The sequence below is a fragment of the Numida meleagris genome, chromosome 11 (genome assembly GCF_002078875.1).
Source record: "Numida meleagris isolate 19003 breed g44 Domestic line chromosome 11, NumMel1.0, whole genome shotgun sequence".
Classification (NCBI taxonomy): Eukaryota; Metazoa; Chordata; class Aves; order Galliformes; family Numididae; genus Numida; species Numida meleagris.
In genome coordinates this window covers 16548575-16575912 of record NC_034419.1, presented here as the reverse complement: position 1 = coordinate 16575912, position 27338 = coordinate 16548575, and the positions used below count along the sequence as shown (strand labels likewise).

Here is a 27338-nt window from a genome sequence, read left to right as displayed (position 1 = left end):
CGCTCCCCTCAGCGGGCGGAGAGCCGCGACCGTTACGACCGTTACGGCGCGTGCCGCCAGGTGGCGCCGCGGGGCAGCTGCACAGCGCTCACTGACGGGCGCGGACACTCCTCGCCCCGAGCTTCGCGCGCGGCATCACCTCAGAGACTTTCTGGAACCTTCTGGCGCTGCGGACACGCGCCCCACACACAGCGCAGCGCTCCGTTAGAAACCCGAGTACCGCGGTAATCGAAGCGGGCCCTGAGGTTTAAAGATCAACACGAGAGAAAAATCTGAGCGACTGTGAGGAAGTGACACGAAACTCTTGCTTCAGTTGTAAGCAACTGCAGCCAACTTCTGCCGGCAGACACAAACAGATCCGCACCGCAGGGTTTGTGTGCGCTGCTAATGCTGCTAAAACAAACTTACCAAACGGTCACAGGTGCTTAAAGAACAAGTTTATTGACAATACCATCACAAATAAACATTCTAAAAGAAAATCTCAGAAATCTCTAAACTTAGAAATGTTAAAATTTTGTTCTCATTGGCAAAATACAACCCCCTCCCCCAAGGAAAAAAAAAGAAAGAGAGAGAGAGAAAAGATGTCACTGCATTTTTTAAATTTTGCTAGTTCCAACATTTTGGATCAGTCTTTTAATTTTGTAACACACATCCAACCCTTCAGCACAGTGAGCATCAAAGTACAATCTTCCTTCTGTGACGGAATCTCAAGAGGGTTTTACTCTCTGCAAGCATCTCCACAAATCCTGTCTGCTTAGAAACTGGTAAGTAAAGCCAGCAAGAAACAACTGCAGGAATATTCAACCTGGGCCAAATCATTCTGGTAATAAAACCGAGATTTCTCCTAAGTGATACAAAGCATACATAGTACAAGGAACTATCAGCATGCATCTCAGAGGTCGTTTTTGAACTTCAGGTATGTGAACTTAAAGCCAAAAAGGGACAATGCTGATAAAAATGTACTCAGATATTTCATAACATTTATATTTATTGCTTTATATGAATACTGTATTGAAAGCCCAAGCATTCAGTTTACACACAGAAATTATACAATTATATACCGTTTCACAATGGCAGTGAGCACTCATTACAATCTACAAAAATCTACTTTACAGAAATTTAAAAATCCTAAATATCAAAAAGGTACAGTTGAAGAAAACAGGTACAAATTTGGCAGCCAGTAATTGTGACTGGGAGGTTGCAGCTTGCATGTCTTTAAATATGGGAACTGGAAAATATCGAGAGTAAAGCAGTAGTTGTGCTTTGAGCTGGTCTGAAAAAAATGTAACACTGGCTGTCAAGGTAGCATGTTCAAAAATATTTAGTTCACTTCCAAAATGTTATACAAATCATGGTGATTTCTATGCACATCTAAACCTTAGTTATTTAGCTCAGGTACATAACTACTGCCATATATTATTTCTTCTAATACAGCGGCGTGACCATACCAATGCCATCTGCATTCCTCAGAATAACTTTGAGACTTCTCTGTAATATTCACAATGCTCCAAGAAGCACTCAGAAAGGCAAGTACCTGTTCATCTCTCCCAAGATACTTTCTCATCGTATTTTCAAACATTTCTTCTACAAAAGTTTAAGCTAATGTTTCGATTACAACGTTCTCAACATAAAGCACATTTTCTCATAAATAAATGAAATCCTTTCACTCAGGCACCTCAGAAGTATACAAAAGTGTTGTAATTTGAACAGTTCTCTTGGAATGTGTTTACTCTGGTGTTTTCAACAATATTTCCAGGGTTTCATATGGGCCAGATTTTATTTGCCTTTTTTTTTTCCCCAGAGGCAAAAGGAAGTGCCATGAAAAGGTGAACCTACGTCTTTTCCTATAGAAAAAGTATTTGCTGTATTTATCTTTTGTAGAAACAGAAAAATATAACATTTCCCCCTTAGAACAGTGAGGGTACACATATGTGTGCATGCGTGCATATATGAGTGAAATGCAACACATTTTAAACACACAACATAAGGTTTCATAGTGTGTATTCAAATAAAAATCTGGAAACCAGCATGAAACCCCATAATTCACATGTTAAACGTTGAAACTGTAACCAAAATATGAAGTAACTGCTATAGCTGTCAGAAAAAGACAAGACAAAAAGCTTTCTTGCTTACATACAACTAGGTGTGGTAATCTCCAAAAAAGTTGTCAAAATTATAATTACCTTCCAGTTTAAAAACTTTTATTCTAAATAAAAAAAACTATACACAAACCACTGATTTGACCAAACGAAAGTTCAGCGGTAAGCAGGACCTGAAGGAGCTGGTATTCACAGTTCTTATCATGTACAACTCTTTCAAGGTTCAATCCAAGAAGTTTATTTTACAACCTGCTTCTTTTGTAAAACTAAAGGTCCACTTTATTACATAAAATTATTTATACAGTGTAAAACCGGAGCCTTATGGAAAATACTGCATCTAAGTGTATTTAAATTAGTCTTGCTCCATAGGTTCATCTGCAGCTTCTGTGGCTTCCTCACTGTTTTCCATAGGGGTCTCTGATGAAATTTCTGGAGTTTCACTACCATAGGACCCTAACTCTTCAGTTTCACTGCAGTCAGCTCCACTACTGACAGATCCACTGCTTTCACTGTTGTCTGAATGTAAATCCTTCTCTGCTTGAGACTGATCAGACTCCTCCATTTGATTGCTCTCCTCAGAGGACTCTTCATTCACAGTTGAGGATTCCGTGTCTTTTTCTTGATCTTTTCTGTCTGGACCAGCATTTCTGGGAGACATGAAGGACTCTAGAAATGGTGAAAGGACAGTATTACTAAGGCTTTTTTAAACAAATTTTAATCCTGCTATTTTCCATTCCCAGCTATGCCAAGCAAAGTTTCTACAACACAGAAGAAGTGACAACCCCAGATTTTATTAGATGTAAAGTATTAGCCAACCTCATCACAACAGCCAGGATCAGGATAGCCAAACTGTCCTAATATATCATAAAGTAAAATTCTGGATTGAATAAGTTGCTTCACTTTATTAGTGTCTCAGTGGATAAAGACATGCTCTAAAAAACAGTAACATTTTCTTGTTTCCCCACATTTCCTCACTCATCTTCTCATGATGTAGTCTTCTGGAAATGACGAAAAAGAAAGAAAATCCTAACTTGTTGGAAAATGCACAAAGATAATGAAAAATCTGAATTACCTTCCTCGTCTTCCTCTGTACAGTGCTGTCTTGCACAAGTAGAATCCTTCTCTTTATCCTGAGATGTAGAGGATGTTTCTGTTTCTTCCCCCATGCCTGAAGAAGCTTCACTGGAGGCAGATTGGTTTGGTGCATCTCTGGCTTCCCCTTCTTTGTCGAATTTAAGTCTTTTTACCTCGTGTCCTTCTGCTTCTACAGGATCATCTTCAGAGTGCTTATTTTTTACTGGGCTGCTCTGAGCACCTTCTGAGTCAGATGTTGGTGAGTCACTATAAACAACAAAGGCAGCTGTAGGGTGTTTTTCTGTTTGTTTAAGGAAGATGTACTATAGCTTGTCACAGTTGGTTTTTTTTTGTTTTTTTTTTTTTTTAAGTAGCTTAAGTAGCTAAGTTTAAAACTAAACATTCTGCAAGAAAACAGGAAAACTTGCTTCATGCACTACAAGACAAAACCTCAAAATCATCATTCCCACTTCACCTGATTGCTGATGAAAACAGTGATCACACTGCTCTGGTTGGTCTGCATTACAGACAGTTCCTACTGTCAGCTTTAATGGCAAACATTTATGAAATATCACATCAAGTTACACTTTATCATCCTGGTACAGATACGATAACTGGATTTCTGAACTCTATTAATATTCACTCTGCACTTTTACTGTACATTCCATACACTTAAAAGATGCGCTACTTCAAAAATTGGAGCTAGTAGTTACTCAGCCCAAAAAGCAGTCAGCACATTTCTGAACCCTTCTGCAGAAATTCTTCTAATTATGCGTAACCTGGAAGGCCATTCCGTTTTAAAGTATTTTTAAAACGTAAGTGAACAAAAGATGAGAATAATAGAAACTTAAAGTGCATTACTCCTTACAAACCTGTGTTTCTTATCTTCAGTTTGCTGCGAACTTGACTCTTTATGCTCCGTGCTGTCCGGCAAACCGTTTGTTGTCATAGGAGTTGACAGAGAAACCTTTGGTCGATTTACTGGTCTGGGAGTTCCAGGACCATTTACGTTCGATCTTTAAAAATAATAGTAATAAATTAATTGTCAACACCAAGAAAAAAAAAAAAACAGTAACAAACATCCAGTCCTTTCATAAAAGGAATTTGTTCCTAACAGGCAGAAAGCAGCTACAAATTAGCTCCCAAAACATCTTGGGAAACATGAGGGTGGGGGGCAGGCACTTTCCTATTTTACTCAAAACAATTTCTAGCCTCCAATGGAAACAGCATCACAAAAACTTTACAGTAAAAAAAAAATTCTAAGCAACAAGGTTACAAAAGCATCCAATAAGAGCATGGCAGGTATCCCTATGGTTCTTCTTCCATCCCTCTGTCAGTATTCTATGTCATGAGGCCATCTATTTGGGACTAGAATAGGTGAAAACATAAGCAACCTGAGCCAGCTATTTCTGTAACAACCTTGCTGAAAAAATTAGCTCCTGACGTTAAACTTACCTCTCAGAGTAACCTGGTGAATTTCCTGGGAACATTACACCATTCATGCGATTTAGACTACTGGAATTATTTTTCCTTAAATAAATAGAATTAAAAAATAAGAATTAGAATGCTATGAATAAAATGGTATTTCCAAATTACTACAAGTTATACTTACTTGCAGATCACTATTACTACTGTTGAATTAACTATTTATACTGAAAACCAAACTCTGTGTACTTACTTTTCTATACAGCTACTCTCAGGAAGAGAAACACATTACACAAGCACTCATTCTTCTATCTACTTATACAATGTTGAAGTTCCAAGGAACTGAAAAGAACATTATACTTACTCCGAAGATGGATATACACAGCTGACAACCATGACATTCTGTAATACACAAAAAACGCGTTAAGTGTTCAGAAGTGGAAACTTCTGCTCCTGACAACAGCCCAGAACTTAAAGGGTTACAGGATCTGGTCAACTGCCAAAATGCTTTGAAACAAATTTTCTTTAGAGATATCAACAGATGGAAAAATAGAGAAAAGCCATCTTGGCTCCCCCTCTATGAGATCAGACCATAATTATATTAAAGGCCAGCATTTTTGTGAGTGGATTTCTTCCAAAGACAACCACGCTAAACCTCAGGCCTAAGTCTTTGTACTTAGTACAAAGTACTTTCTAAAGTACCTTTCTAAGTCTCTGTACTTTCTGACGCGTCCCTGTAAAGCAAAATGTTCTGAAATGCTGAAAAACTCCTGAATTGCTGAAGAAACACTCAGTTTGTACACACGGAGTCCTACACTGAGAGTGTCCAAGCATGACTAGCTGATTTTGGCAGTCACACTTCCACTGTTACACGATTCTGACCCCACATAAAAAGGGTAGAAATAATGAATTGTGTTTTGCTTAGCTACCTCTCTCTTGAATGGCACTGAAAACTAAATCCATTTTAACATCTAGAAACCTAGCTTAAACGTTAGGTAACTTTGTCTTCTCATAAACAACACTTAAAAAGATTATAAATGTGGCCTTTTTTTTTTTTTTTCCTTTTGCAGTGCCACCTAAATTAACCCCAACTAACCTTAATGAAAGACTGCCACAAAACTTGAGGTATTGCTTCACAGAACTCATTTTGGCTGATCGTTGCTTTGCAAAATCCATTTTACCATTTATTACTGACCATCTCCTTCCAAACTTGCAAGAATATATCTGACTGTATCTCTATAATAGTGAAAAAAGCCTCCTTTAAAAGTTAACTCTTGGGAAGTTAAGCTTTCTTTGACTGAATATTCTAAGTAGAAATTTCAAGCTAATTTTGCTATCAAGAAAATCTGATGTGGAACCACATCCTAAAAGTCTGATACCTACTTTTGAAAGATCCCAAATTTCAACAGACTATGAAATACCATTAGATGACATCTGTGTGCTTTTATGAAGATACGTCGTGCGACATAAAAGGATTTAAAAACCTGGCACAAAAGATATTGTGGAGAAGAAAGGCTTCTTTCTCCTCCATCTAATCTGAATCCAAACGTGGAAGGAAGTATCAGAGAAAGAAAATAGATTATTTCAGCTGATTAATTGATTGTTTTCAATTAGGACTCAATATAAAGAGTGACATTACACCCTCCAGAAACTACAGTTTGAGTACTGTATACCGATTAGGAAACACAACAGTTACAGTCCTCATACTCAAGTTTTACATAAGTTGTTTTGCATGTTCTTTTGATGTTAAAACATACACAAGTAATTCATACAATTACGAGTAGCTATTAACACTTCTATGACTGTGGGGCATACTGAAACCAGCAGACCTTTGCTTGTAATTTGAAAGTTATTCAAATAGTAACTGTGACTGTTTAGCTGCGTGTTCTCTCAGAAAAATACATACCTTTTCCACACCTCTTAGAAATTTGTCAGTTCCTGTGTAATTCCTCCTAGGATCTGTTAGCAACTCACAGAGTCGCTGAATAGTGAAGGGGATGCTGCAATGAAATAGATTTATAACAATTTAATTTTGTTTTAATGAATATGACTGCAAGGAAGCAACAACATTATTGCTTCCCCCCCTTATGGAGAGGACTGAAAAAAAACGGCACTGAAATTCATTATTATGAGCAATATAGGATAAGTCAAAGCCTTATTTCCCTTAATTTCATATACTGAGATATTCTTTTGTGCTCACCATGACAACTCGTAAGTAGTATCCTAAAGAAATCATTCCACAACTCTATCCATTAGAATGATGAAGAGGAAAGCGAGTACTTGACTTCAGAAATCAGATAATCAACAGTAAAATAGTTTAAGACTGTATTTATTAGATAGAACAGAAAGGGAAGTGATTCAAAATAAATTTGAGTCATACACACTAGATCTAAAAAAAATTCTCAACATGTAGTTTATTTCATGTTTTACATAATACATTTACAGAAAAAGCATTAAGTGTTGGAATTACTAGAATCATTAAGCTTTAGCTGTTACAAACACTGTATTTTGCCACAACTGGACAGTACACTTATCTAGCAAGGAACATCTCAATAAAAATAATTAGAGTAAGATATACGAGTCTGTAATATCAAGTTTATACTTGGCTTTCTGACAAGGCTACACTCAGTTTCATCCTGCTTAGATGAGAAACTGACCCTTCAAGCATGCAATGTTTTACACATGTTGACCCATTACCTGAGATGTCATACACAATGTCACAATTAACAAATTTCTGACTTTTGACAAAATAAATATTTTAAGGTGATTCAATAAAATAATGATCATTAATGCATTTTTACAGTTGACTATTTCAAGTCTGACATTAACATTTCAAAAATACATCTAAAAGAATATTTCATACAGTGATGCTTAAGAACCAATTCTTAACTGAGAATGACTCATAAGCCAAATCCAGAGCACCATCAATACAAACGTGCATACATGTACATGTGTATGTATATAGTAGCACTATACTGGTTTTCTTTTGAATTCAACTTTTTTTATTTTCTAAGGAACTCAGTACACACAGCATCTTAAGCCTAATTTATTAATTAACGCAGCATCTCAAGCTTATTTCATTAGCTGAAAAGCCATATTTTTGAAGATGCACAGATCTACCACTAGTTCAGTGAAAACATATCAGCACAGCTATGATTAATGATACTACACCACAATTCTCTCGAACTCCAGCAAGCAGAAAGAGTGACTAAGTGTGGAGACTCTGATTACACTTTCCAGAATTGTTTATGCGTTATGTTACCGAGGAAGTTACAAACTTGAAAATAGGAAGGAGATGTGCTACAGTGTAACACCTTTAGCCCGAGCTCCAACAGAGCCACCTCAAAAAACAGACTATCTACCACATTTACCCTGTTAATTAGTTAATGACTTCTTTACTATTTACCCCGAATTACACCATACCAACTTATCTTCACTTGACTTCTAGGAATAGGAAGATGGTCAAGCTAATCTCCATCAATCAGCAGTGGAAAGTTAGAATACAGCTGACGAAGCATTGAATCAAACATCGCTGCTGCTCAGCAGCCCCTGGTCACCCAGTAAGCATTCTGACACCCGAGCTCTTCATGACACTCAGCTTCTGTGTAGTGCTCACCTTTAACCAACTTCCCAGCCCCCCCACCGAGTCACACAGAACAATTCACTCCATGTGTTAATTGCTCCACATAGGTACAGCACTAATTGTACCTATTGTTTCTCATTAATGGCCATTTTGCTTTTGGGCTGAAAAATCTTTAGAGTCTCCTTGAAGTTTTAAAAGATTAAACTGTCCATCCAAATTCAGGTTACTTTAGAAAAACAACAGTATATAGTTTAAAATTATCTTTCATCAACCAAATGTACAAAACAACCTGGAGAAACTTGGCCTGGCTAATTTCTATTTAGCTGCATCTCATCTGGCACTTGCGAGTTTGAAGACATGAAGTAACCCGTGAATGTCGACACAGTTCTGGTTACTCAAGAAGTAAGTGAACTCAAGAGTGTGGAGCCCAAAGCTGCTCTCCTATTTCACTACATTGAAAGTTCAAACAAAAGCTAAAACCAATTCTGCTTCCTCCTAAACTTTCCATAATAAACTGAACTTTGTTTACTGAGCAGTAGATGGCACCAAGTGTCACAGTATCACATCCTTTGCATATAATTTGTTCAACATTTGTAAACCCTTTTAGTTTGCAAAATCCAGCCAAAACAAACGTCACTTCTGGCTAATTATGAATTTTTCCATTAAAAAAACCCTGTAATTTAAAAATACTTTAGCAGGAACTGAAATTGGTATAGATCTATACTTGAACACTAATGTGACAGTTGTGGGCTGTACGAGCACTGGTTCAGTGCACAAACTGCATGAGTGGTCCTGACCTGCCTTCTTAGAGCAACCACTTACAGCATCGCTCTAAGTTCTAAATCCTTCTAAATCCAGCCATTACAGCTAAAATATTCAGTCTTGCCCAAAATGAAGACCAAATTATTAGATATGCTATAAACTGTAAATGCAATACCGAGGAAACATAGAAAGCAGAGTGAACTGCCTAGAATCCAAAGCACATTAATGGAATTTGTATTCAATTATAAACGTTTAATTTTTTTTTGATGCTGTGAAGACTCCCCTGCCATCTAAGGTCTCCAGTGACTGACTGACTTGGGAACTTTCTGCTTCACTAACAAAGGAAAAGAAAACAGCAAGTCTTTCAAGAACTTCCTACTTCAAAGGAATTCTGAAGCACAGCAAAAGAATCTGGCTCTAGAAGAACATTATCCAATGTCAGTAAGGTACAGCAAGGTTAAAACAGCCAGTCACAGATCTATTTCATGAAATCCTTCTGTTGTGCTTTTAAACAACTACTAATAAAAACATCCTAACAATACTCATACTAAACGGCTTCATTTTCCACCGTGGTACCCTGCAATGACATGCACATCTCAAAATGATAAGAAGCCTGAACACAGACAACTGCAAAAACTGAAATCAAATTTTGTTAAATTTTTGGACACATTTGTATCATATATGATATAGATTTCAAATCAAATCCTCAGTGCAGGAGCTGTAATTTTTACTAAATTAACTATTCCACAATCCTAGATTCTGAAACATCCTAATTTAATATTTTCTTAAAGACTGCTAATGTACGCAGTTTGCTCCTCAACGACTAGGTTCACCCAGAAGAACGAGCAAACACTCTTCTCAAGTGGTACAGCAATAGAAGAGAACAGCACAGCCACACAGTAAGCTCCACGCCAGGGTCACCCAGAGCTTTGTTTAGTGCACTTGGGAACAACAGGAGATAACAGCAGCCCATTCATTAGCTTCCTCAATGTGAGAACATTACAGATTTTGTGGGCAGTGAAGCATTAACAAAAAGCTGGGGGAGGCAGGAGATAGGCAGACTGGCATACAGAATGGATTTATTTTTGAATTCCTTCAGTGAAGTAGTGAAATATTGGGTTGCAGAGAACACGTCAAACTGCGCATTCTTAAAATTGTCTTATATAAGAGTAATTTAAAGCTCTTTTTTTTCTTTGTAGGGGAATCAGACCTGACTTTTAAATGACACTGACATTGTTAAGTATACTAATTTGTACGGAACAATGACAATAAAAATCCCTAACCTAACATCAAACTGACACTAAGGATGTGTGAGCAGTACCTCAAAACTGAAATCTGAGGGTGACAGGGTAGGCAGGTCTTACAGCATGCCCACTGACTGACAAGCTGAGAAAAATGCTGAGCAAGTCTCTCCTAAGCTAATACTGAGGCTCACAAGCAGAACAACTCAACTTACAGCAAGTATGAAATCCAGTTAAGAAACAAGAGAAACACTATGCAAGCTATTAAAATTACACAGCAAATAAAGACACCCTTGACAAAAAATAAATCAGGAGCTTTATTTAAAATGAAACAGAATTTCCAGAATTACAAAAGCAACAAAGGGTACACACTTGAAGACACAGTCAGCAATAGGTTAAATAGCACAAGTCTCTCAGCCAGCACTGCCTGAACTATGAACGTGAATCTGGCAGGATTTAACAGTTCATAACCAGGAGCACCGTGCCTCCTGGCTGCTCTATGTCTCTCACAGCATTAGTTCCTCAAAACCCACTGAACTGCCGCAGGTTTATTAAGAATTGAACACTAATGAATCCATTAACTAAGTATTTCAAAATACGTTGAAACAAATCTGACTTTAAGCTATTTTACCTGCAACATGAAAGTAGTGCTACTATCCCTCAAAGTGTACTGCTAAAAATCTACTGACACACTGAAAAAACCTGAGATGACAGACATGCCATAGAACATTTTTATTCAAATACTACACTATTAATTACTATTATATATATTATTTTAAAAGCATAGTGAGAGAAAGTTGTAAAACTGCTACAGTAATATTTCCAAGATATACATTTATTTCTGCTCATTGATTTAAGGAAGTGGAATGAACTGTCAAAGTCAGAGCAGAAAACTAAGGTTAAAAATGGATAAATTATTTTTCTAATCCTGAATTTAGGCAACAAATATTACATACCCATTAAATCCAGTGACAATTTTCAGGATTCTTTCTTTCATCTCTTCGAAGGGAATATACTCCACATTTGGATTGGGAGGCCCTCTTGGCTCAGGAGCTGAGGTTCTGAAATCATCCATTACTTTCTCCAGTTTGAAAATAAAATAGCCTTTAAATTGAGACCACTGAACCCTGCACAGAACACAAGAAGTAAGATATATACATGTTAGCCATAAAACTACAGAAAAACAGCATAACTTTATGACTGTAAAGCAAAACTCAGGCTAGTATGAGAATTCTACGATGAATGAGGCACCTACGGTAATCTTCTTTTTCTTACCAAATTTGAAGCATGATAACTATTTGAAAAATTACAGCCAAACATTGTTACACAAGTTAATAGTCATTAACGACAGGGCAAGCCAGTTCCCTAGCAAACTATGCAAAGGTAGAATTGTCTAGAAATTACACATTTCACACCACCAGTGAGCCTACAGTGCACCCTGAAGTCTTCACTGAACTCACTGGAAATAAAAAGTTTCAAGTCTGGAAACCATACAGCATTGTACACAGCGTTCTGCATTCTGTTACAAGACCGTATGAAGGGCGTTTTGTAGTTAGCTGCTCTGCACCTAGGCACCCTCAAGAGCATTTAATGGAACCTCTTCTTCTCAGAAAAGCAAATATATTTTGTACCACAATTACCATCTCCTCACAAATGACTGAGAAAAAACATATCCACAACAGGTTACCTGGGAATATTGATCACCTTCCGCCTTACAACTGGGTTTTATCATTTAAAGAGTTCTAAACATTCGAGTTTTCAAGAATACGAGTTTCTAAACTGCATACAACGAACAAGGACAGGAATTACCGAGAAAGCCCTTGTGCAGCACGGGCCCACACCGCGGTCACAGAAGTCATTCCTGGCTTCCGATGGCAAACACATTTCTTAACGGCATAGGAAGCAACGCGAAAACAACTGACCCACTTCAGTCACTACCGCTGCATTAAAAAAGGATTTCTATAAAATAATTTTATTTCAACATGCTTTAATTATGTGTATTTAGTAGAGAAACTTACCTACACTTGTGACAACTTAGTACAAAATTTGAACCCCCCCCTTTTCTCCTTAACTTTTGAAAGGCTACACTCAAACCATAAAACCCAAAAATACCTGGCTATGTATCTGAAGAAAGAAATGGTTAAAATAACAAGCATGCTTTTGACAAAAAGATCATCTCTTGGAAGGCAGTAAGATTGTTGGCTGCTTTTTGCTGGTTGTTTTTTTTACTATTTACTTCAGTGAAAATGATCAAAAATTCATGTCAAAGCAGAAAAATTAGTATTTCTGTTTCACCAATCTATGAAAACAACAGCAGAAGTTGGTATCAGCTACTTCTCAACTTGTGAAACTCACATCACACATATGGATAAAAAGAACTAGTTCATAAATGATGGGCAGGAATCTGTTACCAAATACAACACAAAAATCAAGACAAGAAATGCCTTATCCTATCACTTTGCAAAGCGATCTGTAGCTACCCCTCCAGGTATTTTAAGTCATCGGCACACACTAAAAGACCAGGCACTTAGCCAGATGCCTGTAATGAGAAGAAATAGAGACAGAATTATCTGTTTTCAAGGAAAAGTAACATACTCCATGTTGCACAAGCTCCCTGAGAATAACTTTAGCAATAGCATACATCATCTCCATTATAGCTGCTTTGCTAAAATGGGAGACACTGAAATGAGCAAAGTTTGCTAAGTACTTTCCCTAGTTAAATCAACACCCAAATGGAAGTGAAAAAAATTCAGAATAGCTTTATGTACAACCTCATTAAGTTTTATATACTAGAGAATAGCTGGCAAACAATTTAAGCTCTGAAAAGAAGCCAAATTGAAGAAATTCCACGGAGGAAACACTGTTCATGCATTCTCCTGAGCAGACTTGCTTATAAAAAACTTGTTCTTCCCACTCAGCATTGTACAGAACCAGCCTTTTCTAAATACATACTCATGCCTTCTAACTCGTGTTTTCCCTGCCCGCTGACCTGTGATTCTGCACTAGCAACTTTTCTGACAGCTTTTGCAGCAACTCACAAACAAAAATTCCTCTGAACACCGTGATGTGTAGAAATATCCTCAGAAGCAATACTTTCAAAAACGACTTCAGTGTATTTGCATTCTAGAGTATGAAAAACTTTGTTATACACTACATATAATCACACACATTTTATGTACGTCTAAAGCATCTTCACTACAATATCTGGGTTATCTTGTGTAATGACATCTGTACAAAGACAGCTCGCCTAGGCTAATGAGTCTGTAATTCCGATACTCTAAATCATCTTAAGAAAGCATTTCTGTTTGAAGACTTCCTCCAGCTCCCCTCCCACCAACTCCTGCACCACCACTCCCTTACGTTAGCTGAAAGGTTTTGCTCTGAGACACAGAAAATTAGAGGGAAAGAAAACAAAACCTGATTATATTAAAAAAGCACCCAGCCAGGAAAGAAGTCACGAGAGGCAGGAAGGAATGAAGCAATCACAGCATGCTTCCCCAACTACAGCTTGAATAGATGCATGTATCCAAGCAGAATCGCGCATCACAAACTCTCCCAAGAGCGCTGTAAATGCCAATCTTATAAACCTCAAAATTCTAAAGTGAAGAAAGAAAGCTTAACAGTCAAGTCACAGATGAAAGCATAGAAATTAACAGAGTGCACCAGCCTAGTCTGCCTCTGTGAATTACTTCACTAGATGATACTGTGTCCTAGGTCTGCTAGTAACTATGCTGTGACGTATTAACAGATTTTTAGCACCATAACATAGTACCTGGTTGAACAGGCAATAAAATGAAAATCAGAAGAAAGATTAGAGAATATTTACATGTAATTAAAAAGCAAGCACGAGAAAGGGCTAAAAATGGGTGGGGGAAACAAACTAGATACAGAAGACATGAAATGAGCACAGAGTTGAAATAAAGTGACGAGAAAAAAATACCTTTCAAGAAAAGAAACAAAAAAATATTTTGGAAATACCCCCTTCTACTCCCACAACAAACACAAAATCCCAGGATGGAAGCAGTTGTTCCGTGAAGAGCATAAATTTAAGCCCTGTGAAGAAAGACACAAAGGAGTACAATGCAATTCTACAGTTACACCAATACTACAAATACGTACTTAGCAGTACAGTCGAAAAGGCACAAGAAGATCTCACTGCACAGGGAAGGTTTTCTGTTTTTAAAAAAAAAAAGAAGACATAACTGCGCAGCAGCAGAGCTGAAACAGGAATACAACCTTAATTAACACTGTTCTCTAATAAAAGTAAACCATTTCACACCTGTACTTAAACTAAGTGCTTGTCTGTAGGAAGTAATCCACTGCTACCCACCAACCAACTTCAGAAATTCACCAATTCTTTGATAAACAGCATGCCTCAAGAACTGACAGAGGTGACCTTTGACAGAAAGTTCACGTAATCTGATGCTATGCTTTTACTTAAAAGAAGAATTACTAGCTAAAAAACAGTTCTTTCCAAGATAAGATTGCTTCTCTGCTAACATGATTTGCACAGAAGTCATCTTTCCAAACGTGCATAGCAAAAACAAGATTGCATTTTAGACTGAAATAATTTAATCCTATCACTCCCACATCTCTGGGAAGGAGGAAAAAAAAGCAGCTCAAATGCAGAAGTACTTTCCCTAATTCCCTTATCTCTCGCTTACTTAAAATATTTGTACTGATGAAACTGAGAAAGCAGCTTTGTCCCCTACTGCACTGGTTACCGTGAGAGGAGAAGCCCCGTCAATAGCTCGCACTGCTAAGATACTGCTGTATGTCACAGAATTAACTCCTATTTTCCTCCCACCACCCACAATCGATTCTCCAGCCCTAGGGCGCACGCTACAGGAGACATGAAATTTCAACAAAAAGAGCAAAAAGCCAATGCTGTTTAGCAAAGCTGCTCGGGAAAGATTTGGCAAATATGAAAAAGGAAGTAATAAGTAATTCTGAAAGGCTACTGAGGAAACTGAAATGGAGAGTCCTGAAACCTGGAAGATCACAGGAAAACACACCAGCTTGCAGAGAACTAGACCAGGTAAAGGAGACCAAGCAGAAACTGCCATGCTCCTCTCACACAAACCCAGGGCCTTTCCAACTGTTTTCTAGAAAAGCTATCCTTGCTGAACAAGCACACCTTAGTAGTATTTTTTCATGTATTTAGTACTACAATGGAAAGCTTTCCAAAACATGGCAATCCCTAACCTCACTGAATGACTAAATAACGTGTATATTAAACGCAGACTGGAGAACAAGCACACCCAGAAGCGCAGCAGAGAGCTAGAGTAAGTGATGTACCTCCCCCTCCAGCACCTGTCTCTAAGTAGCAGATATAACACTAAGCCACCACATGTGGTTTACACACTTCAAATAAACTCTAAACCATTCTAATTTACAAACCTCACTAAGACATGTGGAAGGTAAGTCAGGACAATACCTAACATTAACATACCCTGAAATAGGGCTACCTCCTGACATGGAAGTACTGCAATTATTTCATAAATCTTTCTGGAATTGCTTCACAGATTACAGGTGTAATTAATAACATTATATTGAAAAGACATTAAGCTTCTAGAGACTTAACTACGTACTTAAAGCATTAAGAGTCCCAGTGGGATGTCTGTCTTCAGATTTCACAGTGTTTAAGTTCATTACAAAATCACTCGGTTTAAATTTTAAGAGGATGCCATCTGTTTTGGATAGACACTATACACCAGAAATAACACAATATGAAAAAGAAACCAAAAAAAGATATTGAACAAGGCCACGAAAGAAACATCAGAATGTAGTATTAGGTAAAAGCAGGGAGCGTCTCCCTTTCCACCCTTCTACTACTACTGCTACCTGGGTAAGCAGAAATTAAAACCAAAAAGGCTGAACCAAATGGCACACTGAGGATGCACACAAACACCTAATATTCAGCAAACTGATTTTAACATGAAGTCCCCAAGACACAGAATGAAAGAACCAGTGGACAGTCTCAGACAAGAGTCTTTCATATTAGCTTCCCCCAGTCACTACTTAGTTACATTACATTCCCACAGAGACGTGCTCGTAGGAAACAGGTGGTTTTGGGTTTAAGTGAAGTGATTTGTCAACTTTAATAATTGCTCCTTCATTCCCGCCTTGCTCTAGAGCTCACGGAAGACGTAGAATGTAATCTCTCCACGCTGTAAGAAGTAAAATTAAGTTTTCACCCAAGATGATTCCTTATCTATTGTGATCTACCAGTGTGATCTCCAAAACTATTTGAAAAGTCAAAAGACGCAGAAAATGAAGAGCACCCAGCAACCACACATCCCACTGAAACCCCAGTGCAAGCGCTACACTTCCCAGCACGCTCTTCACAGCCTTGAGGCAACACGCAGCCCAACAGGAACGCTGTGGGCTAGAAGGAATACAGCAGCCCTCCAACCAAAGGCCCAACTCTGCCACCAGGGCGTACAGAACTTACCCGCAGGCACGAGATACCGCAGGGAGCTCCCCTTCCCCCAGGCTGCAGAACTGATGCACTGCAGTCCTCTGGGAGCAGGGAGACCAAGGCCCCTCTTCCTCACTCATCTCCGTCCTCGGCGATCGCTGTTCTCTGAGATGGGAGGCACTGCCCCACTGCATACTTAACCTTACACCTGCCATCTGCACCAACAAGACAGGTCTGCTCTGCTGCCCCTACACACTGCTGTGATCCCACGTACACAGAGGAGACGCACGCGGCTATTCTCACCACAACAATAACACTACAGACAAGGAATAAGAAGATGTGACTAACAGAGTGCAAGGCCATTCCTTGAAGCAGCTGCCCCTACATACCAGAAAAAATGAACGTATCTTACTTAACTTCACTCTAGCTTCAAATTCACTCAAGTTTAAAATTATTTTTCTACTTCCCACGTTTCAGCTTAAAGCTCACCACTGTTATGCAATTAATTATAGCCTCCTCATTTTGCACAATTGCTATTTTCACCATCAACACACTGCAGATTAACACAAGAGATTCCAAACAGCGGTGCTGGATTTACACACCAGAATTCCCTGCGCATCAGTGAAGGTTAGTTTCATAAATACTTCTAGCAAGCAGACCAACCCTCAAACCTAACAGTAAAACTAAAGCCATAAGCAAATGCCAGATTATTTTCCAACATTTCTGAAGGAGCAATTAAGCTGTAGGTGATAGAGCGCTGTGAATTTACTGTGTCACTGTGCTTTGCTATATGCAGCTCACTTCTGTTAGGAAATGAGGCTGGTAAAAGCTCCTCCTGGGTGCGGTCCTGTTAGTACCTCCACCTGCTAACTCATGTAACATTAAAACGTTCTCACGTTACCTTCAGCAGAAATTGACCTCATCTTACCTTTCATTTTAATTAAAAACATATTGAAGAGTTCAAAAGAGGAAAAACTGCCATCTCCTACAAGCACAGAAGGAGCATTTCCATTTTCATTCACTGATTATTGTCAGCCTAAATGAAATCTTTGCCCCCCCCCCCCCCCCTCTTTTTTTTTTTCCTTTGTGTGAGTATGACAAGCTCACTCCAGCATCACTGACACTGGAATACATTAGAGATCCAGCTACTATAGTAGTGTGAGTGTTCACCTCTCTACTAGTAGCACTACTACTAGTAGTAGCAAATCACTACTGCTATTGCCAGGAACAACAAAGACCAAAACTTAGCTACAGAAACAGACAGCTGATGAAGAAGTAATATCTGTAATCATAAAGGGACTAATTCTGATCTCTCCTGATAAACATTCAACTGACTCCAACAGAATAAAGCTGTTACACAGAACAGAAAGGGCATGAACTGGGACTCAGAATTTCTCAAGAAGGCTTATTTCTTAAGATCTTAAGATCTTAAGACAAACTCAAGCACATTACATTTCATTTTATTTCAGTGGCAAAAACTGACCACAGAATGAAAGAGGACAAAACTTTAATTGATTCTTCATTCAGAAATTAAATTTCTTATAGCAGAGTTGAAAGCAATGCACAACAGTAACTGAAAGCCTTCAAAACATCACAAATCACAGGCAGCAGCTGTCTATAAAGATAAAAGGAGATGATATTTTCATCACATTTCCCTCTTTCATTTGAAAACTTCAGCTTTCTTTGGCTGATAAAAATGAAGCACTATATTTACTAAACTATTCCACTTACTGTGCTTCTGCGCTGTGTACATTCTCACCTTGCTTTGATTTCTTCATATAATGTCAGTTATGCACATATTCAAACATTTGTAATAAAACTTGAGATTTATAGTAAGTAGAACAATTACCTCGGATAGCGAGGTTAAAAAACAAGTTTGTGGGCAGGGGGTGGTACATGACATCTCTCTCTGGCAAGTTACAATCACACGAGCCCCTAAAATGTTTACGTTCAACTGCTTTCCCACAGATCAATGTGGCTGCATTTGAGTAGCACTGGCCAAAAGACCATCAGTAGCAGGCAGGCATCACCTCCGTGTCAAAATACCTCCCAAGAGCCACCCATGCAATGGTCCAGATCTGCCTTTAACTGGGCATTTTGTTTAAATTTAGACCATCAACTCTAACCATTCTCTAGACTCTTCCTAGCCTTTTTTTTTATTTCAAATCTAATTTCACTGAAGATTAATGTTGACTAAGGCAGGCTTCAAGAGCAATGTTATGCACTGTATATTTGAGATTCTGCAGGAAATCCATAGTGCAATTCAGAGTGCACCCCATACAATAGATATTCTGCAGAAAAAGAATCCATCAGGGGAAGGCACAATGTAATTACAGTACTCTAGAGTTGATGCATGGAGAATACAGAAACACAGAATGGATTATTCTTTCTCAATAAACTTGAGCAGTAGAAGTCTGGGAGCCAACTTTAAGCAAAGTATTAAAAAACAACCACTGTGTACTTTAAAGTCTTCCTGAATTTGCACATAAAATGACCATCTCCACAGGAACAGCCTCCCAGGTGAAATCATTCTGAGTAATATAAAGATATATGCAATTATCAAAGCAGTAAATATGTCGACTCTTTCACACAGAAACTAAATTCCACATACTGAATAACAGAGGGCACTGAATTTCTTCCAGGTTTCCCAAGTTTGCATAAAATAAGCAAATAAACAATGACAGCTGCTCTGACTCAGGCAGCTATCACTGTTAAATGAGCAGAGCGTAGCCAGCACTAACCTGTAGGTCTCAAGAGCAGCAGGTCACACCGAGATGATACTGCCAAATCTTTACTACATTGAGTTGGGAAAATAGGTAAAGGTAGAGGCATCCTGTACTGCTACTTTGTTGAATGTACTCTGCACTGTAGTATAGCACTTGTCAGCTCATTCATTGTCCCATAAATACACAGACTTCACTCGGGTCTGAAAGCAGTGCGAGTAGCACTTCCATTACTAATTCCCTCCAAAATCACGAACAAAATCCACCCAAATGATTTCTAAACAAGGCAGTTCAGTCCACATACACCAAGCCTGGGTTGAGACAGGGCACCCCATCCCAGTACGACCTGATAAACAAGCTTTAGGTGTTTCTGCATCATCATACCCCTTACCACTTCTAAGCCAAGCCTCGTCAGCTTTAGTCATCTTACCAAATCACTGCTCTATTTCTTCTGCACCTCAGCTACCACTGAAATCTTGTAACCGTCCTCAAGGAGCATTATCTCTGAACCTAGGAGACCTGCCAGACACATCAGCTTGTGAAAAAGCAGCACCAGCCTTGTTTATCCACAAACCAGACAAACTACCCCCCTGCCAAGACAACCAGACTTCTTTGTGTCCTCCCTCGTACACGCTCCATTGCTTTGTTCCCCTCCCAGTGTGTGTGCCATAAAAAACAAACCTTTCCAACATCTGCCGACAGGAACACAAGGCTCAACTGATGAGCAAGTTCATCAACTGCATGACCAAAGCAAAAACAGACATCCTTGTTTCTGTAAAGGGTCATATGAAGTGGAACAATACCCAGCCATCTGGAAAGTACTTAAATAGTAAGGATCAAAGTCATCAAAGAACAGTAGAGTTGAGGCCCACTGGAAAACCGAGGTTATACTGAGGCAGAGGAATAAGGAATGCAGAAGAAAAGCTTGAGGAAGGACTTTAACAGAGGAAAATTAGAGATAACGCTCAGAAGCACATGCAACTACAACAACTGGTATAAAATAACAGTGGGGTACTTTTCAGAGCAAAGTAATGGTGAACTGCCTGCAAAAAGACTAATGCAGTCTGCTCATAAGAATGTGAGTGTGTAACAAAGATGTATGCAGCAGCAGGGAAGAAAGATGCACGTGCAAATGAAAACCTGCACACACATTGGTACGCTTGTAGATACAACAGTCTGGTCACTGGGAAAAATCAGCACTACTATCAGGATCTTGCCTTTTGTTTCTCCTTTCATGTATACTCCGCAAGGAGACACAAGTTTGCTAGGATCAGTTCCCCAAGCCAATCTGACACTGCCAGCTTGACCTTTATACTACAAATCCCCCCACTCCCAACAGATATGAACTGACAATATATAAAAATAAAACAGTACAATAGCATGCATTTCCTCAAGGAGCAAGTGATTTCATTGACATCACAATGACTTCTCTGAAGTACCACGACTGTACCCTTGCTACACACATAATTTGTATAACACGGATACGTTCTAGCTCCTTGTTCCTCATCTTTTAGGAAGAGAAATCAGCTGGCTTTTTAAACAGAGTTTCCTGTCCTTTGGAGGCATGAGTGGATTCTGAGACAGAAAACACAGTATGGGTGGAATTAGAGTTAGTGGGGAATAACAGTAGGAAACAATGCAAGGAAGTTTACTCACATCTCTTTTGGTTCACTCAGCAGAATGGAAATAGAAGAGGCCTACACTAACAAAGACACGCAGACTTATTTCAGAAAATACTAGCTCATGGCAGGAACTTGAGAATTGTTTCATTTCACTTTAAAAACTTCAGAATCATTTTCTGGAAATCTTTGAAACTGCTGGGGGAATTGCAAAGATTTCCAGAAAATGATTCACCTTTAAATAAGAACTATCAAAAAAAGCTAACATAAACAAGTCAAGCAACGAAACAATAGTCAAATAAAACCCAAAAACAATCCTTACAGAAAAAATCAGACAAATTTAACCATGTTAGATGAGCTAAAAGCCATATGGCTATAAACATTCACATATTTGAAGCAAATCACTGCACAAAAGGTCAGAATACACCATTAAAATACTAAGGGTAAGAACAGGAATTGATTCCTGGATGCCTTCACTGCTACCTTCTCCACTCAAATCTTTTCTGCAGGTGGCAAACTACTTCAGTGCTGAAACATAAAAGCTGAACTGATACAAGTTCAAGAATTGCTCCAAAAGCCCAGTAAGAAAATACAGTTACTGCCACACGGGGTACGTGAAACAGTACGAAATGGCTGAAAATGCTTTTTGCTGTTATCTCTGAACGAACTATGGTTATATAACTCACATTTACAGTTACGTAATTTAGCACCGGCAAACCAAGTCTGATCTACCTGACTGACTTCTGTGATGCAATCATCAACTCTGTAGCCGAGCAAACAGTTTCACTCGACTTCAGCAACACGCACAGCACAGCCTCCCATCACAGCCTTGTAGTCTCCAGACCCTCCCCAGTAGTGATGAATGGCATTACAGCGGTGGAAGCAGCTCACAGGAAGCAGAGTATGACTGTCATTTGGAGAGAACTCAGAGAACTGGAGCAATGGGCCAGCAAGAACATCAGGCAATCCAACAGAACCACATATGAAATGCTGCAGCAAGAATGGAACAAGCCCATGCAAGATCCAAGGCTGGGTACTAGCAAGGTAACTGCTCTACAGAAGAGGATCCCGGGTGCTCTGGACAGCAAGATGAACATCAGACACGTGGCCTGGCAGTGAGTGACAGCTGCCGCCTGCGCACCAGGCGTGTGGCAGCACTATCAGCAACATTACCCTCTAGTTGGCACCAACAAGTCTCTCACTGCAACACTACGTCGAGAAGTTGTGCAACGCACAAAAAGAGCAGAAAGCATGTGAGAAGCAGAAGGCCACTAAGATGGTAACACAGCTGCAGCACACCACCTATGGGGGACGCCTGTCTTCTTCTGGAAGACAGAAAGCTCAGACAAAGGAATTTAACTACTGTCTTTCACCAGTGAAGGTGTAACTGTGTATAGACAAGATGGAAACAGGCTCCCTTCGGGACTGCTCAAATGAGGGGTAAAAGGCAGTGGACCCAAATTACTCCAAGGAAAATTCCAACTGGTTGTAAAGAAAGCAGTTCCTCAGTGTGCATGGCTATGCGGTGAAAGTAACGCAACAAACAGCTTATGGAATTGTCATGAGAGATTTTTGTAAGGAAACAAAACCTGAGAAGCCTTGACCTAACTTGGGAGTTAGCTCCTCGAGTACTAGGTCAAACTGGATGGCCTCCAGAATTCCTTCCCAACTTGTATTCTTCTGTGCTGACACTGAAGATGTTCTTATCTGCTCCACAATCACACGTATTAAGCTTGACCCTAAGAACTTCGCAGAACTGCATTTATGTCAGTCCCCAAGGAAGCTTCAACATTCAGACCCAAAAGAAGTGCACATTCATATTTCAGGTCTTCCAGGAAAACTAAGGGGAAATAGTCTGACTACACAAAGAAGTGGGATGTGTTTTAATGGCTCTTTATCCTGTATTCAGAGGAAGAACTGGTAAAACAACGTGACACCCTGACCAGGCCAGCGCTCTCTGCATAGGCCTAGAACTATTTTAGTTTATCATTTCTACACTTATTTTGTATATTTCCAGATTTTGGTACATTACTGCTTATTTCTGCATTTCTTTATTGTTGGGAAGGAGCTGTACTGTACCTTGCATTACAGTAAGACATTAAAACTGTGCTTTTTAGGTTGCCTGCCCCTAGGGCAGGGGAAGCACAGAAAGAACTGACAATTGAATTTTTTATCTCATTTGTTTTCTACATTTTATTTTCGACTTTAGAACCAAAGGAAAATTCCAGTAACAAACAAACTGGATTTTTTTTGCTGAAGTACCCAAATAAATGATTTAGAAACATTTTTGCTATTGAGGGGCAGTGACTTTACCTTTAACAGGTAAGAAGACAATGGCAAGTTATTTTCATTCTACTTTTTTTAAGCATTCTTAAAAAAAAAAAATCACTTTTGTATTTTGCTTCTAGTACCACGGTGCCATGAATTGTTTTATACCATTCTTAGAGCTGTTTCTACTTTAGAAAAAAAAAGATTTCCTTAAAAAAAACAAAAACAACAAAAACATAACATAAACAGATCCTGATCTTAAAGGAAGCCCTCTAGACCATGAAGTATTAAGAATAACAAACGTCATCCATTCACTTTGCTCAGTTTTGCAAGTCATGCTGATCTTTTACAACCTATAGGAAAATGTTGTAACGATCCTCGCTGAGGAACCTTGGTCTCACCAAGGAAACCCCACGTTAGTACCTTAGTGAAGCCACGTCAATTAATACATAACTCCTTTGAAAAAAAAAATTCCTAAGACTTAACACAAGATTAAAAAGGGTTGAACCATAAACTTTATACTTCACCTAAGGCTAAGTCTCACCATAGCAACTGTTAAGAAACAAAGCTATTTCAAAGTAATCAAGCAATCAATTCTCTGATTCTGTTCATATATAATAAAAGAAGTTCAGACTGGCTCTTGTAAATGCAGCTCATAATCTTGTGAACAATTAAGTGAATGGCTAACCCTGCACAAGAAGATAGTCTTAAGCTTCAAATGGGTGAAGTCAAAACATGTGGTTTCACGATAAGGCTTTTACATAAGGCACTGATAACACAACTTAAGTTACACTAATAAAATAACCAAATTTAGCAACATTTGTATTTCAGATCTTCATTGTAAATGAACAAGGCATGTCATTACTAAGGACAGTCCTGAGAGCCTTATCACAGCTGCAGTGCTGCTTCGCACAGCCTACCCTGTGTCCCTGCCTCTCTCCCCCTCAGCTGCACTGCCCTGTGCCATTCCCGCTGGACACGTGGACCAGGGAACCCTTTCTCATTAGAAACTTGTTTGCCAAGAGGAAAGTTACAACTGCCAGCAGTTCCCTGCTCCAGGTTTCCATGCAGCCGCATCAACAGTAGAACAAGCACAAGTGAAACAGTGACACAAGGGCTGCATTAGCCAAGTCTGCTGCCAAAAGTAACAAGGGTGAAATTACAGCTTAACCTGTACCTGCATGTACCTGTTCCCAGTTCACTGGGATGAATAAGAACATTGAAACAAACGGGGGCAGGGAGGTACTCAGTGGCTTATAGGAGACCACACTTCCAATCTGTAAGGCAAGTGATGCCTTACACCAAGATCATGCTTCTATGAGAACCTCAAAAAAACATGTTACTTTATTAGCACCGCTTCAAAGTAATTTGGTGTTTTTTTGTTTTTTATTTCTCTCAAGAACTGCTGCAGTGATGTCTGGAAGAGGCATGCAGCGTGAAGGGTGAGAACACTGCATTTTAACCCAGGACAGAACAGAAGCAGCAGTTGTCAGAGCGAGTTACAAAGCAGAGGGAACCTCCCTGAACACTGTAACACTTCTAGAAACAAAACCACGTCACGTTTCACTTGTCCCTGTTTGCCTTGGTCCTCACTCACACGGGTGCTTTGTGCTACTCCAGGAACAGGCTGTGACTGAGTAAAACCCATTGTATTTCAGTAAGCCTGCAAACTGGGCGATCACCCAACTTAACCGTGTTTGGTTTTTTTTCAAACTGAGCTCTGAACTTTGAAACAATCCTAAGAAATGTTTCTACAGGTTGTTTGTGGAATTCATCACCTTAATCCCAGATGATGCATTTGTTACTGTTCGGGATTTCTATTAAATAAAATGATTTTTGAATAAAATGAAATAAAGAATATTTAGCTCATCTCAAATTGATACATTTAGTAGGCTTGTGTATTTGAACACTTAAAAGCAAAAAAACTCTGTTACAACGCTCAAGCTGTACTAGCTTGAAAATACATTTGGTTCTTATAAATGCACACTAAGGCTCTTTACACGGATGCCCACCATGAGATTTTAATTTTTACTGAATCCCTCCTGATATTTTGATGTATAACACATCAGTGAAAAAGAAGTATATTAGATGGAACATAATTTAATAGACAAAGAGAAGCAAGACAAATGGTATAGAACAGCATTTCTGCCTTCCCCCAGATTACACTGAATACTTCTGATGCTCATATCTGACACCTTAAAAAAAAAAAACACAATTTAAGGTAACTGAAAGGTTTGAAAATGCTGAAAAAACACTATAGACCAGGAAAAAACAAACAAGTAAAAAAACTCCGACACACAAAAGGCCAGGGCCTGCATGAAGTTCTTGACGGCTCCCATTCCGGTTAAGGCAATAGTTCTTAATAATTCTAAGAAAAATCTATCACACAGACTCAAGAAGCATAACCATGAGCCCATACTGAAATAAATGCCATCCCAAAGCACCGACCATCACGGCTGTGTATGTCTGCTGAGCCAAAGCCTTCTAGTCAAAGACCAAAGTACATTTCAGAACTTGTTTTTCCTTCAAAACCACTGATTCTAATAATACTAGGAAGATTAAAAAAAAGAAAAAGAAAAAGAAGAAAAAAAAAAGAACAATCTCCCGCGGGTCGGGGAAGCTGGGAGCCAGAACAAAGCCCGGCGCCGGCAGGGCACGCCGCAGCCCGGCACTAGGCCTCGCAAACAAGGAGCCCGGCTGCCACAAAGTGAGCCACACCCGGCAGCGCGCGCAGAGAAACCTTCCCGCTTCCTGCCAAACTCTGAGCCCACCGGAAGTCACCCCGCGCAGCCCGGCCCGGCCCCGCAGCGGGGTCACCCGGAGCCGCGGGCGGCAGAGCCCGGCCTGGGCTGTTCCTGCGGGGCGCCCGCTGGGGCACACGGCCTGCCTGGGGCACAGCCCGGCACCCTTGGGTGCTGCGCCGGTAGCTGCTGTGGGTATTACAGAGGTATGCCGCAGGTAGCACCACGAGAGAAAGTTTCATTAAAAAAAACAAAAACAAAAAAGCAAATAAACGTCGCGTAAACTGTAGAAAGAGCAACAGGTTTCCTGTGCTGGGCACGATCGGCAGCACCTGGAAGACACCCCCGACTGTGTACAAGAGGCTCCTTATTAAATAAGACTGTCTGCCAGCAAAGAGAACAAATCCACCTAGAGGCAGCACACACCGAGGGGAGCTCACTTAGCCCAGGGGAGCATCCCACAGACAGAGCGAGCTCCACAGCGTCCCGTTCCCACAACGCAGACATCCCACGGGCCACAGCAGGGGTCACGCAGCCCCACTTACATGGTCTCCCCTGTCTTGGCAACATGGCAGAGAAACTGGTCCAGGATCGGGCACACCTCCTTCTTCCCTCTCTTCTCAAAATCTGTTGGCGTGAGGACGGCACGAGATGAATGGAAACAGAAAACAGAGAGACAAAAAAAATTATATTAAAAATCGTAACCGCTGCTTGAACCATCAGCACGATTTCCTCAGAAACATCTTCGTGCTTTCACAACGCCTCAGTTGATCCCAACAGCTCCTTCAACTTTCCAGCCCTGGGAAACGCAAAGATATTTCCTCGTGGAGAAACGCGCGCACCTGGGCGGCTAAAGTTGGTGCGCGACTTCTGGGGAGCGGCGGCCCCAGCGGCGGGGGCTGCTTCCCTCCGCCGGGACGGGACGGGACGGCCCACAGCGGCCGGGACGGGGCGAGCTGAGGGGGAGAAGGGCGAGGGAGCGCCGGGAGGAGCCCCAGGCGAGGGCAGCCCGGGGACTGCGGGCCCAGGCTCAGCCCTCCCAGTCCCCGCAGCGAGCCCCCGGCCGCCCCCACCCGAGGGACCCCGCGGCCCCCGCCCCGGAGAAGGAACGCTCACCCCGGCCCCTGCAAGTCCCCGGGCAGCGCCGCACCTCCCCTCAGCGCGGGGACACCGCTCCCCCACCCCCCGCCGCTCGCCCCGCACCACCTTTCAGCGCCTCCTGCAGCCTCTCGACGTCCATGATCCGCGCCCGCGTCCCCCCGCCGCCCTCCGCGCCGCTCCCCTCCGCCGGCCCCCCCACCCCGCGCAGCAAACGGGCTCCCGGCGCCGCTCGCACAAGACACAGCCCGGGCTCAGCAACCCTCCAACATGGCGCCCGGGCC

General features: G+C 40.3%; 1 protein-coding gene across 1 annotated transcript; it reads right to left on the bottom strand.

The window, feature by feature from the left end:
* On the bottom strand, positions 971–27338 carry PPP4R2 (protein phosphatase 4 regulatory subunit 2). Its single transcript, XM_021409557.1, has 9 exons — positions 27163–27338; positions 26502–26583; positions 11141–11311; positions 6505–6598; positions 4963–5000; positions 4629–4703; positions 4046–4189; positions 3172–3440; positions 971–2765 (listed from the first exon to the last, which is right to left on the bottom strand). The coding sequence occupies exons 1-9, from the start codon at positions 27194–27196 to the stop codon at positions 2452–2454; spliced, it is 1221 nt and encodes a 406-aa protein (XP_021265232.1). The 5' UTR covers positions 27197–27338; the 3' UTR covers positions 971–2451.

What these genes read in the sequence shown, in the direction of transcription:
- PPP4R2 (XM_021409557.1), bottom strand. Translation starts at nt 27,196, where the DNA reads ATGGACGTCGAGAGGCTGCAGGAGGCGCTGAAAG. An exon ending in GCTGCAGGAGGCGCTGAAAG is followed by an intron (nt 26,584 to 27,162) that starts GTGGTGCGGGGC and finishes TCACGCCAACAG; the next exon opens with ATTTTGAGAAGAGAGGGAAG. An exon ending in TCACCAGGTTACTCTGAGAG is followed by an intron (nt 4,190 to 4,628) that starts GTAAGTTTAACG and finishes TTATTTTTAAAG; the next exon opens with ATCGAACGTAAATGGTCCTG.